Raw genomic sequence first — 14,020 nt, forward strand, 5'->3', positions numbered from 1 at the left:
CTTCAGAAGAGTAAGCCCTGCAGCTTGTCTCCACTTAGCCTTATCTTCTACTTACAGGAGGCCCCTGAGCACCAGCGTGTCCCTGTGGTCCAGGTTCCCCTCTTTGTCCTGGAGAGCCATTTGAGCCAGGGGACCCTGCAGGTCCAACTTCACCCTAAAGGATCAAATCCCAACATGTCAGTTTTCCTTTACACTTCTAATAACTTAGTTTACTCTTCAGTTCTGTGTAAAGCTGTAGTACTATGGTTAAATATTTTATTAAAACACTAATCATACAGACAGGGGACAGAGGTAGATATGGGTCTGCCTGTGTTCTAGTTGTCTCCCAGAAGGTACCTGGGAAAAGGTAGAAGTCATCTGAATAAATTTCAGGATGGTAAAATAGTAGAATGCTAATGCATATATATCAGATGAATCAAGCTTATATATATTAGAATCAAGATTCTATAGGACAATATAGTTCTCTGTGGATGAAAATATACATTTGGTTATTTTACAAGTCAACTTTGGGAAACAATCCAATGTGTTTTTGTCTAGAAGATACTTATACATTCTTCTGAAGAACTACATGCTTACCTTAGCACCAGGGGATCCAGGGAATCCTGCGGTTCCAGGAGGACCAGGAGGACCCTAAAAACAATGTACAATCTCCATGTAATGAAAAGTGGTTATACTGAACATCTAGAATAATCATCCAATGAAACATCCTAGGAAATGATACATGAAAAATCTAAGATACATGAGACACCATGTAAAGGAAAGGGCATTTGCCATTCATTTGAGTATTCTACAGAGGAACATTGTGTAACATGAGCGTAAAACTGAGCTGAGAACACCTGTATTTCTTCCTGCTTTTCCATAAACTCTGTGACTGTGCAAGATACTTACTCCTGAGCTTCATGCTTTCTATTTACCATATAGAGGTAGTATTATCATCTATTTTGCATGATTCTTAATTGGCACATCCAATATTGGATATTAAACTCAAGTGTATGCTAAATACATATCAACAAGTAACTGGGAAAATGGTCATGCTAGAATGGAGGCATAATTTAGAGAGTCAGTACTAGTTTGAATGACATCGAGTACTGGACCTACACATTGTTTCTGTGCTTAAAAATAGTCATCAAGAGGCAAGACAGATTTACTATATAACATATGATAATATAATATATAATCCACAAGCTCTAGGTACTTTGGAATAAAGCAGGTATAGATGCAAAGTTACTCACTGGTTGGCCATCACTGCCTCGAGCACCATCATTGCCTCGAGCACCCTGAAAAAGAAAAGTTTGTCTCAATTATTTTCCAAATTATGATGGCAAATTGCCAGCAATATCTGGCTACAATTCAAGCTCACTGAACTGAATTTTCCTCAGATATGTTAAATTCCATTTACTATCACATATTTTCAGAGTCAGTGTTAGAATGTTGAGATACCACCCTGATGGTATGGAGCAGGGTTACATTCTGATTTTTCAGAATTGAGTGCAGATATGTGGCTCTAATGAATGTATGAGACTGACACCCCCATACCAACTGAAACCATCAAAGTAGAGAGATCAAATACAAGATATTCCTTTCCTTATCGTTACATCCAAATCTGAACTAATGCTGATTTTGAAGACAGCTTTTACATAAAAAACCCTGTTTCATCTGGGTGCATTGTGGCAATACTCACTGCAGCTCCAGGAAGGCCTGGCCGTCCTCTCTCACCAGGAGCCCCTCTGGGACCCTGCAGGCAAAATTGAGAGTATTAACTTACTGTAAACCTGACATGTTGAGAACAGGTCAAAAGGAGAAAGGCAAGGAGCTGGATGGTTAATCTAATACTGAGAATCATATGAAGAAGCATAGTTACCATGGGACCAGGAGCTCCATTGTCACCTGGGAGACCGTTTTCACCCTAGAGGCATACAAAATGTTACTATTTTATATAACAAACACTTTGACGTTACAAGCATTGCATCATAGAAAATACTAAGGAAAACATATACTTTGGTAATACTAAATTGTTGTAAGCATTTAATTTAATTACCAGAAATTTAAATTTCTGCATTTTAAGTACATGACAACTACACACATCCATGAGTCACACAGGGACACAAACATTTCTTTGCCAGATTCTTTGTTATCAGCTCATAGGAGTTCTTAGTGCTACCATGAACCATCAGTAATATGTAAAGAGCAGTTGATGGATAAAGCTAGGTCCCATAAAGTGAGTCTTGACACAGACTCTAAATGAGCTTATTCATGAACGCAGTGTATGGTGATTCACCTTCAATCCAGGAGCACCCGTTTCACCCTTTTCTCCGTTTCGTCCATCAAAACCCTAGAAATATTAAAAAAAAACAGAGAAATTAAAATTTGTTCACAATTCAGAATGGAAGTTTTCCACTGAACTTTCATTACTTAAGGCTTTTATTATATATGACTATCTGTAATGATAATTTAAATAATGTAAAGTACTATAAATATTAAACATTGGCATTGTTTTATAGAAGAAAAATTGTTCAATTCAGTCTGATTGGAAAGTTGCCTTCAGTATAGAAGAGTAAAGCATGGTTTGATGGATTTTCTTCCTATTAGATTTATACATTTTGAACTTCGTTGATTTTACCTAATGTTTACTTAAAAATGAAGATGCTTTGTCAATTATAAATTATATCTACTAAATCCATGAATAAAGGGTTAGGATTAAGCTTAGGGTCACTTACTCTGTGTCCTTTCATACCAGGGAATCCAGGCATGCCACTTGGGCCTTTGATACCCTAAACGTAATGAACAGGAAAGATGCTAATTAACATTCAAGTCGAATCAAAATCTGGTGATAATGTGCATTTTACTTTAAAGTTTACTTCAATTTGATTATCCATTTTTGAAGTTAAAATAGTTGTGATTAAGTAGCTTATCAAATGGAGAAGACTTACTGGAGGACCAGGCAGTCCACGCTCTCCAGGTCGTCCGGGTCTTCCTGACTCTCCCTAGGCAGAGAAATAAAGATAACATAAAGGCTTATGTGTGAGGAAATGTGGTATAGCTAAGGAGCAATCTGACTGGACTAAACATATAGTTGTGAGATCAGACTACTTCCGATTATGTATTTATTTGAGACACAATCTCCATAGGTAGCCTGGCTGGCACTGTGCTCTTGACCCTCCCATGTCCACCTCTGGAGTGCTGGGACTACAGGTGAGAACCATCTGCTCAGAGTGACATCAGATTTCTCAACAGAAGGACTGAGGAGGCTCTCCAACCTTGACATAAAGTTATGAAATTCTAGTACAGATGTTTCTCATTCCTGAAATATTCACATTCTTTCTCATGCTAATGAAAAGAATTTATTGTTGAAAATTAATTGAAGAAAAAATAAGAAAATTTAATATTTATGAGCTCATGCTTATAAACTAATGATATTAATATATTGATTATATGCTACAGAATGTAAAAAAATCTTGTTACTTATGGAATGAAAATGAAGCATATCTGAGAGTTCTATCACTTTAGAATCTGTCAAATGTATAACTTTGCGAATGCAACTGTGTAGATACAATGTTAACATCCTGAAAAGAGAAAAGTTATCTCATCCCATGGTGATTTACAGTTATAACTCTTACAAGATTTCTAATGAAGATCTCAGCAAGAGAACATGACTGTCTATGAAATTACCCTAGAAGCAGTAAGAAGTACTGATCAGTGCTGGCTGTCGCCCTTAAGAAAGGGAATTTAGAGGCTAGGAAATTTATTATAAAGTTCTGTGAGAATCCTAGCAACCACTAATATAACAGTAGATGTTTGTTAGGGTATAATTTATGTTCTTTGAGGCAGGGTTTCTCTGTGTAACAGCCCTGGTTGTCCTGGAACTCACTGTAGACAAGGCTGACCTCTAACTCAGAGAGATCCACCTGCTTCTGCTTCCCAAGTGCTGGGATTAAAGAAAGGCATATACAACCACCATCCACCTACAATTTTTTTGAATAAAAATTTTTAAGATTTGCTAAGATTTTTCTATAGTGATATGAAGAATAGATGGTTTATCACTCAAGTTGAATATTGAAATATTTTTATTCAACCTATAAATATGTAAATACTTACATCCTTTCCAGCAGGACCAGATGGACCAATAGCACCAGGAGGTCCTGGAGGGCCCTGAAATGAGAAAATAGAAACAGATAAGTTAAAAATTTTCTGTTCCATTTTGTCGTTGTATGTTAAGTGCATTCTAGAAGGAAACATATCCCTGAAACATCCTTCTGTCCTTCTCATCATGAAAATTACACTGAATTAATATTATACTTTCATTATATTTAATTTTTATTGTTGACTAAAATTTAGTGAAAACTTTAAGTATCATGTTTCTATATCTCATACTAAAATATGTATTTATATATTCACTTGTATATTTTGAGACATTGACTATATATATAGTTAGTATACAAAGACATTTCTCAATATTTTGAAATATTGTATTAGAATAACATTTATTTTATTTTTATGGTATATGATTCCAGAGGACTCTGATCTTTATCTCTATTATATGCACACATATGCAGGCCTATAAGCACTGTGATAGAATAGATACACGGTCACTCTACAGAAACTTTAGATGTTTATATCTTAGATAGATGATCTTTGTTAACTCTGGGAAGCGGATGATTTTGACAGCTGATCAGTTAGGAATCTCTAAGATCTTTGAATTCACGTCAAACATTACAAAATGCTAAGTTATTATGTAAAAATTCAAGCATGCATGCAATATACACTCTATATGAAGCCAAGAATGACTAAGGAATTGATAAATTCATATGGGAAGTGAATTGTCAGTGTGTTCAGGATTCCTTAAATGTTACTTACGGCAGGACCAGCTTGACCAGGTTCACCAGGGGGACCTTGGTATCCTGGAGAACCCTAAAGTACAATAATATTATAAATATATTTTAATGCATCATGTAACATTTTCATTATTACAGATAATTACTGCATGATAATTATATTTGAAATATATTTTTGTAAACAGCAAGAGCTTCAATTGTGTAACCTACACCTTGAGGATAGTAAGAAGTGATGATTAGTGGATACAGCCAGAAATTTCATCACAGTTTATGAAGATATAAAACATTTTTTGCCAGATCAAATATAGTTAACATATTCCATTGGATTTATTTCATTGAAGTTGAAATTGAAAGGTTCTTAACTCAAAGGCATATTGTGTAAAAATGAAATAAATATCTTTTACCAAGGTTTTAACTGCGATTAGTTGTTAGAGAGGAAATTAAATATGAAATTGTAACGTTTAAAATTAATCAGCGTCTAGTTTGCAACCTCTTCATTTAGTTGGGATTGTGCATGCTGAAATGGCTGGATTATATCCATATGTACATTAACTTGAGTCATATATTCATGAAGGTGAAAACGCCAGGAGTTACACTTACAGGGGAGCCAGGATGTCCAGAGGAGCCAGGGGGACCTGGGGGGCCTGGGGGACCCTAGAATATAAATTTGAACAATTAGCACAAAATATATAGATGTGAAGTACATTGCACATGAATGATGTTTGTTCATACATGATGCCAGCATGTTTTAAAACATATGCGACTATATCTTGTTGTCTAGTAGCAAGCCTGTGTATGCTTAGTTCTATGAGATTTTCAATAAAGGTTTTTGTATGAAAACCTTACTTCAGATGAAATTAGAGAGGCAATCTAGATTATTAATCAGTGTTAAAAATATTAACCTCAACCCTTAAGAAAGAGAATTCAGAGGGGAGAAAATCAGTAAAAAAAAAAAGTCACAATAAGCTTCATAATGTTTCATTGATTCCTTCCTCAGTTGTAAACAATTTCTTGTCTTTTGTCTGAACATCATGTGGAAAATATCTTCACACTATATATCTCATGAGGCAAGCTTCTTAAATAAGCATGTCAGCCAAATCCAAACCTCATGACTGTATTGATATGTCACCGTCATGTTGATGTGAAGACGTAGATGTAACCATTACTCAGGGGTCACTCACAACTCAAAGCAAATTGATGTACTCAGCATTCAAAAATGCAAACCAAGCTAGAAAACAAGTAGTATATGATTTCTAAATTCTGAAACCAAATTTTTAAGTTAATTTTAGCTTATTTTTTCTGGAATTTTAATTTACTTCTGTATATCTTATTAAAGGAGGATTTATAATATGAGTGTAGTAATAACCAATGTTCACAAAAATGATTGACTCTCCATGTGACTTTCAAAGATTAAAAAAACTACCAAAAACTTAGAAAATTGTAAACATCTATTTTTTAAATTTCATTTCTACCAGTTTTAATACTCTTTAGTAGCTCTTTTGGATCTATTGGTAAAACTTCTTTATTTAACTTTAGAAGTCACAAATGTATTGGCAAATTATATTTATTTACATTAAAGTTTCACAGTAAATTATGGGCTTCAATATTATGCCTCTTTCTGAGACTTAATTCAAAGTAATCATCAGCAACATATGCCATCATATTATTACACATTCAAATCCAGCTTTGAATGATTTGTGCTGTTTTCTGTTATTAAAAACTCTAGGCCACTTACATTTGGAAAATCCTTCAAGGTCAAGGTGAATTGGTATTGTTTAAGATAGATGACCATAAAAGATCAATGAGTAATACAATATTCACACTTGATTTAAACCTTGGAGAAAAGATGGAATGTGATATTGAACATTCATGGCTTAAACTCTCATTTAGAATGGAAAATTCAATGAACTAAAACATGAAAAGAAGATGCTGAGTAACTTGAATGGGATGATGAAATGTAGAAACAAGCCTTAACAAAATTACATTCAATTAGACAATCTGTGAGATGAGTATATAGCTAAGCATGAAGATGGGAAAGCCCTTATGCAGGTGGGCATGAGGAAGTAGCAATACTGGCATGGCATAAAATGCCACAAGAAGGAAATGAGTTGGTATAGAAAATCATGACAGGGTTGCTATTTTCCCTCCCAACTCTGGTAGTCAATGAGCCATTTTGTACAATTCCATGAAAATGCTATATTTCTAGAAGAACATCATTCAAGCATTAAGCAACAAAGTTTGAATGATATTTGAAAATGCTCAAAAACATTTGTACGTACAGCTGGCCCAGGATAGCCACCAATTCCTCCTGCTCCTACTCCAGACTTGACATCGTATGAGTCATACTGGGGAGAATAATTCTGTAGCAAAAGATCAGGTATACAGGTCAGATCATATTAATACAAAACTCAGAGTTCTTTTCCAAAGCATTTAGAATAAGTACACACAACATGAACTGTTCACTGATAGATTTATGCATGCAGATGTGATATGCTTGTCCTGATTATTGTCTTTTTTATGACTTTAAGTATGCTCACTACAGAAATATTTGCTTGTGTAATGTATAAAGATTTTAGCTAATTGTATTGAATGAAAACTTTCCCCTTAAATTTGACCTCCAAAGCTATTACCGAAACCATTATATCTATACAAGAGTTATAGCATTGCACACAAGTAATTGAACAGTAGAGGACAAAGGAACTTTGAAATCATAGACTCCCAAGTCTGTAATCTCCAACTAAACACAGGGTAGTAAAGTTAGTTTTCCAAGAGGTCAATAAAATTCACACACACACACACACACACACACACACACACACACACACACACACACATATATATATATACTTGTATATCTGTGGTTTCTGATTTTTATATAATAAAAGCTGAACCCCTTCCAAATAAGTATCGAACCATTGTAAACTAGGAAAAATATCAGAAAGGCTGAGAGCTTTTTTTGAGTTCTAGGTCTAGATCGGTTCAATTTGATTTCCAGGATGCTCATTGCTGCTGAATTGTTTTGGAAAACCACTTTTATAAATCACAAATATTTGTCTGTGTAGTTATCTAAGTTCACTTAAACCCATACAACTGAACTTTATATTCTTGATTATTTGTTCTATGTGCAGAATGAAGGGTAGCTGTGACTCAGAAGGAGAAATGTGTGTGTTGAAGGCTGAATTCTGTTCAGTAGTCACAGAAGCACAGACAGCTCTGTTTATCTGAAGTTGATAAGTCATTTTTGGAGCTGTTAACTGCTTAGTGCCCAAGCCTCCAAAGGCATTGCCATTAGTTTTAGGTGAGGAATTAAGAAATAATCTGTAATTTCAGCACTTTATAAATTTTCAGCACTGTAACTATTTTAGAAGCTGATAGTCCATTTATCAAACATAGTGAGTAGAGCATACTTGCTAAGAAGTCAGGACATTTTGGATTACCTTGGTAACAGTGGGATACTTTAAAAGCTCTTAGCATATAGAAACACTAAGTAAGGAGCTGTTAAATATATAAAACTACAGGACAAAGTTGCTGTTGTGAGACATAATACAGACCAAATAAAGACAAACTAAGCCACTTATATGTAGGGGTTTATATTCTGCAATTTCTTACCTGACCACCAGTTGGACATGATTCACAGATTCCAGGAGAGCCAGGAGGTCCAGGGAGACCTGGTTGTCCTGGAAGGCCAGGGTCGCCATTTCTCCCAGGAATGCCAGGAGGTCCCTAAACCAAAGAAGGCAAAAATAAGTGAAATTGGTAAAATATGGGGTGATTTAGAATCACTATTAGGAATTTTCTTCTGTGCTTTATTGAGTTAATTATCATTACAATGACGTTTGTTCTTGGGGATAAGTATGTTTCAAACTAAGTCTTATCAATAATTGAAGTTTATTATTTTCCATTGTGTCTTGACCTATATTTTGTGTTTCAAATTGACAAAGGGATTAAGGCTTTCCAAGTTTGGCAAAACTGAATCTTTACATATACGGTTATATATTTTCAATTTGACTTTGGCATAATTTTCAAATACATAGGACAGGGAAAATTCTGAATGACAAAAGTTAAGTTTGAATATAGAAATAACATGACAAGGAAAATCACTGTTTCCTAGAAATATCATTAGCATTATCTTTCCTCCTTGGGGAGATGCTACTCACTGGATCTCCTTTGGGGCCTTGAGGTCCGTGACCATCAGGAGGTACAGGAGCCTATGAAGTATAAACAATATAGAGATTAATATATGTAAATTATGGCACTATTCCTAACTGTTTCCTAATTCTGAATATACCAAATCCCCTGCTTTCAATTTGAAGTGACATAATTCACTTGTAAAGGCAGCTTGTCTGCTTAACAGACAAGGGTTGCCATTCCTTCCAGCTCTCTTTGCTATAGAGCTGCCCATATGTTTAAATACGAATCTTGAAGATGTAGTCTTTGAAGAGCTTATATATTCTATGGACTCACAGCTGTTGAAGGCTGTGGGCATATTGCACAACATTCTCCAAATGGGATCTCTGGGTTGGGGCAGTCTAGTGGCTCGTCATCACATATTATGTCATCGCAGAGGACAGATCCAGAGTCACAGACACATATTTGGCATGGTTCTGGCTTCCAAACATCCCTGGACTCATAGGACTGACCAAGGTGGTCGCATCCTGATTCACCTGCAGGGAGAGAAATGAGAATATATGTCAGTTTTTTTATTTTTATTTTTAAATTTAAATATAAATTAAAAACAAGGTTGCTTCACATGTCAATCCCAGGTCCCTCTGCCTTTCCCTCCCCTCCTCCCACACCCTCCCACCAACCCCCTCCCAACACTCCCTCATTTCCCCAGGGAGGGTGAGGCCCTCCATGGGGGTGTCCATAGTCTGTCATTTCATCCAGGGCAGGGCCTAGACCCTCCCCCAAGAGTCCAAGAACCCAGTGACAGAGAGGGAGGACTGATGAGCAAAGGGGCTAAGACTGGGCTGGTTTAACTCCCAGAAACTCTTGAATCCCAGACTGATGACTGGGAATCCAGCATGGGACTGATCAAGGCCCCCTGAATGTGGGTGTCAGTGAGGAGGCCTAGGCAATCTATATGGCATTTTTGATGTTTTGACAAAATGTAATTTTTTTCAGAGGGGTTATGCAGACAAAACTATTTACAGAGTAGAGACAAAATGGTGAAAGTTTGAAACATAATTTTTTCTTTCATTTAAAAAAATCACATTTCCCCTACATAATTGCTATGTGCCAAGGTACTACTTAAGGTAAAATGTCACACCACAATTTTCCATAAATGTAATTGTTTTAACTTTATGAATATTAAAAGTTTAGCATCAGCAAATACAACATAAACATTCAAACACTTGTATACTAAGTATGCAAATGAAAATAAGCATTTTTACCCAATTGCTATTCTTTTCTTTAATGACAGATGGGAGCATGCAACTAAAAGGATGATTATTTTGTTACTAACTCTGGGACCTTCTGGATTTTATTAACCTACTTGAGAAATTCAGGGGAAAACTGAGCTAATCTTGGCAGTACAAAACTCTTCCAGATTGTTCTGGGAAAATGAACAAAGCTGATTGTATTTTGAATTGCTAGCTCTGTTGGGCTTTAGTGGGTCAACATTAAATGACATAATGTAATCTATATCATACACAAATGTAAAGAGTTTTCCAAATGTCTAAAATAAAGAGAAACTTTAAAGCAAGTATTGGCAATGAATCAGTAGAAATAATAGGGAAGTATGAATCAAGGCCATGTGTATTTGTGGCTTACTATGGCAAAAGAAATTGCTTCAACCAAAATTTTAGAGTTGGTTCTTAATTATATGTAAGAAAAATGAAATTTCAGCAACCATTCACAGTGAACCAACTTAGGACATGCCAAAATAAAACCTGATCTCAGTTCCTAAAGTGTTAACTCTGTAGTATGGTTAAATGCATCTTGAAAATTACTATGACAGTTTGCCAAAAAATGAATGAATAAATAATAAGCTTTAAACATCTGCAAACAATTTGAATATAAGCAATGTCTTGTTGGGTTCTTTCATATTTTTTCAGACAGTGAAGCTTTTATTTTCCTATAACTCCAATTGCAAATTTCTCTTTCCCTATCTTCATATTTAGATACTTTGAGTCATCTGAAACTTTACCATCAAGAGAAATGTCAGAATATCCAGTCTCTACAGACTATGGAGTTGCCTCCACTTCTGGTCTACGTATGTGTGCCAATACAACTTTAATCATCTTATGAAATAGCTCAAACTTTTTGTATGACTCAAGACCCATTCTTGTCTTAACAATTTACCAACCTAACAGCTAATAGAAAGCAAAAATGACAAGTTCCACTGAAATTTTCAATAGGGAACAAAAATTATATGGGAAAAAATCTGTTTCATTTAGCAAAATTGACTCAGATCCTCCTGTATCTGTAGCAGACATGTGAGGACAGGGGATATAGTTTTTCTAAAACTTTAAAGAATGCACCTCTATTCTCAATGATTATAAAAGCTGAAGATCAAACTGCTTAACTAAGTGCAAATGGTGCAGGGATACATGGATTAGGCTCTTTTAAAGGAATTCAAGAGAAGGCAAAGAGTCTTTTTTGAATAATTAAGACTATTAATGTACACAGGGATGAGCACTAAGCCTATTTGTATTTATCTAGAACTGATATTTTTTAAAAACTATGTTCAATTAGCTGGCAGAAAAAAACTAGTTTTGAGATGGAAGACTTTTTTAGTGAAATCACTGAAATCTTTTCACGGGGGTCCTCCTTTCTTAATATGAGTCATTTTCCAACTTCTCTCAAGAAGTGCTTATTTGATTAGCTCCAATTTAGTATATTCTTAATGAATGTGTGGCGTCAAACTGGCCAATATAAGCCCTTTGAAACTACTGGCAGACTGTGCTAATTATTTCAGAAACTTATCTTTGAATCAGAAATGGCTTTCCATTTTCAATACAGCATGCAGGTTATTAAAAGGAACTATTGGATATGCATAAGTTAAACATACATTAATATAGCAATTAATGCTAGATTTAAGTACCTCATGTTTTAAAAGACTTTATATGTTCTTAGTTGGCCTTGGAGCTAGCATAAAACTTTTCTCCCCTATGTGTATACCCAATTTAGGGTGCTCTCACATCAGAAGAAATAGTGTTTATTATTTGTTCTGAACACTGTCAGGTAGACAAGCATGACATTAATTCATTAAGATTATAAATTAACATGTTAAACCTAGGGATATATAATAGAAAAATGTTATTTGACTTCTTGTTTCCAAAGTCTATTAGCAATATTATAATTTTTTAAGTACAGAGACTTCAATATGATGATCAATGTATCTTACTACATCATTTAACAAATTTTTAATATTTGTAAATATTTTAATTAATATATAAAATAATAAAATTCTACATTTTAATTGGGTTACATGTAATATATTCACACACATATACATACATGCATATATATCTTCTCGGTGTGAGTTCCTATTAGTACCATTCTGGGCAGTTTATGATTCTGTTTCCATCCCCCACCTTTAGAAACCACTACTTTTATTTTTAATGTGATACCACCTTTTGGGGTGACATCTTTCTTTTAATTTGCTCATAACATTTAAAGTGACATTACATATGTTCTTTTGTTTTAGAAAGTTATGTTGTTCTACATAAAATAAGTTTTGGAGTACCTTAAAAATAAAAATTAATGAATCTAATTTGTTGCCATAATTTTTTTATATCTGTTTGAAACAAAGTTTTAAACTTACTCTTAGCAATATAAGCTACTTAAGCAGAACCCCTTCAATCAATGTCTCATGACCCTGACTTCAGTATCAAACCTGGGAAGTCATGGTAAAGCAAAGGAATTTGCTGATAAACTTTACCCTTTCCAGCATTTAAATATTTTATTTATATTTATTTATTTTATATTTACATATATTTATAATATAATCTGCCAAATCATGAAATTTGTGTTCTAGGCACTGTTCTTGAGCAACTGACATCTTTTTGTTTTCTTTTGAATCATGGTCTTCACCCTTAACTCAGGCTGTCTTGAAATCACAGTCCTTGGTCTGAGTTTCCAGACTGCTGGGAATGCAGGTTCAGGTATGCATCACTGCAGGTGCCTGCTCGGAATGCAGGTGTGCATCACCATACCTGACACTTCATTGATTTCATGGTTTCCATCCTGCTTGTAAAGGTCTTATCATCTGAATACTATTACAATCCTCAATGCAGGCAAAGAACCTGAAACAAACAGTAATTCCCTAGATTAAATAGCTAAAGAAAAGAAGATTTGAATCTAGGATGCCTTCTTAACTGCTTCATTATATTTTCTTTCTGCTTTCAAGAATAGGATGGGATAAAGGGTTGCTGTCCCATGTGGTTTGTAAACTCTGTGCCCTCAGGAATACGAAGGCAGACTTTTAAAGGAATAACAGTGGTCTGCACAATCTCTTTTCTCTGTAATCTTAAAATGGGGAGATAGCATCTGGAGTTGAGCCCTACTGTTTATTTCTCTTGACCTTATGAGAGAGGTTTGTATTTTCAAGGCCACCCTGATGGCATCCAGACCACCAGGCACGGAGACAGACAGAAACAAACATACACTTCTGCTTCCAATGAATAGATGTGTTTACAATGACCAAGGCACTAATATTCAGAAAATACAGTTGAATTTGTAACTTGATCACATTTCCTTTGAACGATACTGGGATTGTGTAAGTTATATGCAACACCATGGAGTGTTTCTCTGCAAAATGTAGTCTGCCTCTACAGTAACAAACCGAAGAAAAATGTCTCACAAATGTGTTACTGGAAAACTCATCTCTCAATGCTAATTTTCAAAGCTAATTTAACTGTTAATAGTTTTCAGATTAGTTGTGTTCTAACCTTACTGCTCTGGGACAATTTTAGTGTTCCTCCCATATGAACTTTCCATTTTGTTCACTGAGATTACATTTTAAATGGCAGTGCTTGACCTCAGTCATGGAAAAAGCAAGGCTTTGATTAGTTAATCTGAAAGGAATCCACTAGGGCTGTGTTTTTCTTAAGCACAGACAGAGCTGCTAGCGGTAAATGGAACTCTCCAAACTGCAGCTAACAAATGACTGCTGTACTGAGAGCTAACTCAGAGTTTCCACTGCCTTCCTGACAGGCAAAGTTTCCTCTCTGAAAATTTTTGGA

General features: G+C 35.1%; 1 protein-coding gene across 1 annotated transcript in view; it reads right to left on the reverse strand.

The window, feature by feature from the left end:
• Positions 1-14,020, reverse strand: part of Col3a1 (collagen type III alpha 1 chain) — a 35,453-nt gene that overhangs the window by 17,312 nt on the left and 4,121 nt on the right. The window contains exons 2-16 of the mRNA XM_005084479.4: positions 9,297-9,496; positions 8,990-9,040; positions 8,442-8,555; positions 7,112-7,192; positions 5,433-5,486; positions 4,855-4,908; positions 4,096-4,149; positions 2,931-2,984; positions 2,718-2,771; positions 2,279-2,332; positions 1,862-1,906; positions 1,682-1,735; positions 1,233-1,277; positions 577-630; positions 56-154 (exon numbers count right to left, since the gene is read on the reverse strand). Coding sequence (XP_005084536.1) covers positions 56-154; positions 577-630; positions 1,233-1,277; positions 1,682-1,735; positions 1,862-1,906; positions 2,279-2,332; positions 2,718-2,771; positions 2,931-2,984; positions 4,096-4,149; positions 4,855-4,908; positions 5,433-5,486; positions 7,112-7,192; positions 8,442-8,555; positions 8,990-9,040; positions 9,297-9,496 — 1,067 coding nt within the window. The remainder of the gene's footprint in view (positions 1-55; positions 155-576; positions 631-1,232; positions 1,278-1,681; positions 1,736-1,861; positions 1,907-2,278; positions 2,333-2,717; positions 2,772-2,930; positions 2,985-4,095; positions 4,150-4,854; positions 4,909-5,432; positions 5,487-7,111; positions 7,193-8,441; positions 8,556-8,989; positions 9,041-9,296; positions 9,497-14,020) is intronic.

The sequence above is a fragment of the Mesocricetus auratus genome, unplaced genomic scaffold (genome assembly GCF_017639785.1).
Source record: "Mesocricetus auratus isolate SY011 unplaced genomic scaffold, BCM_Maur_2.0 Super-Scaffold_100010, whole genome shotgun sequence".
In the NCBI taxonomy this organism is placed as follows: domain Eukaryota; kingdom Metazoa; phylum Chordata; class Mammalia; order Rodentia; family Cricetidae; genus Mesocricetus; species Mesocricetus auratus.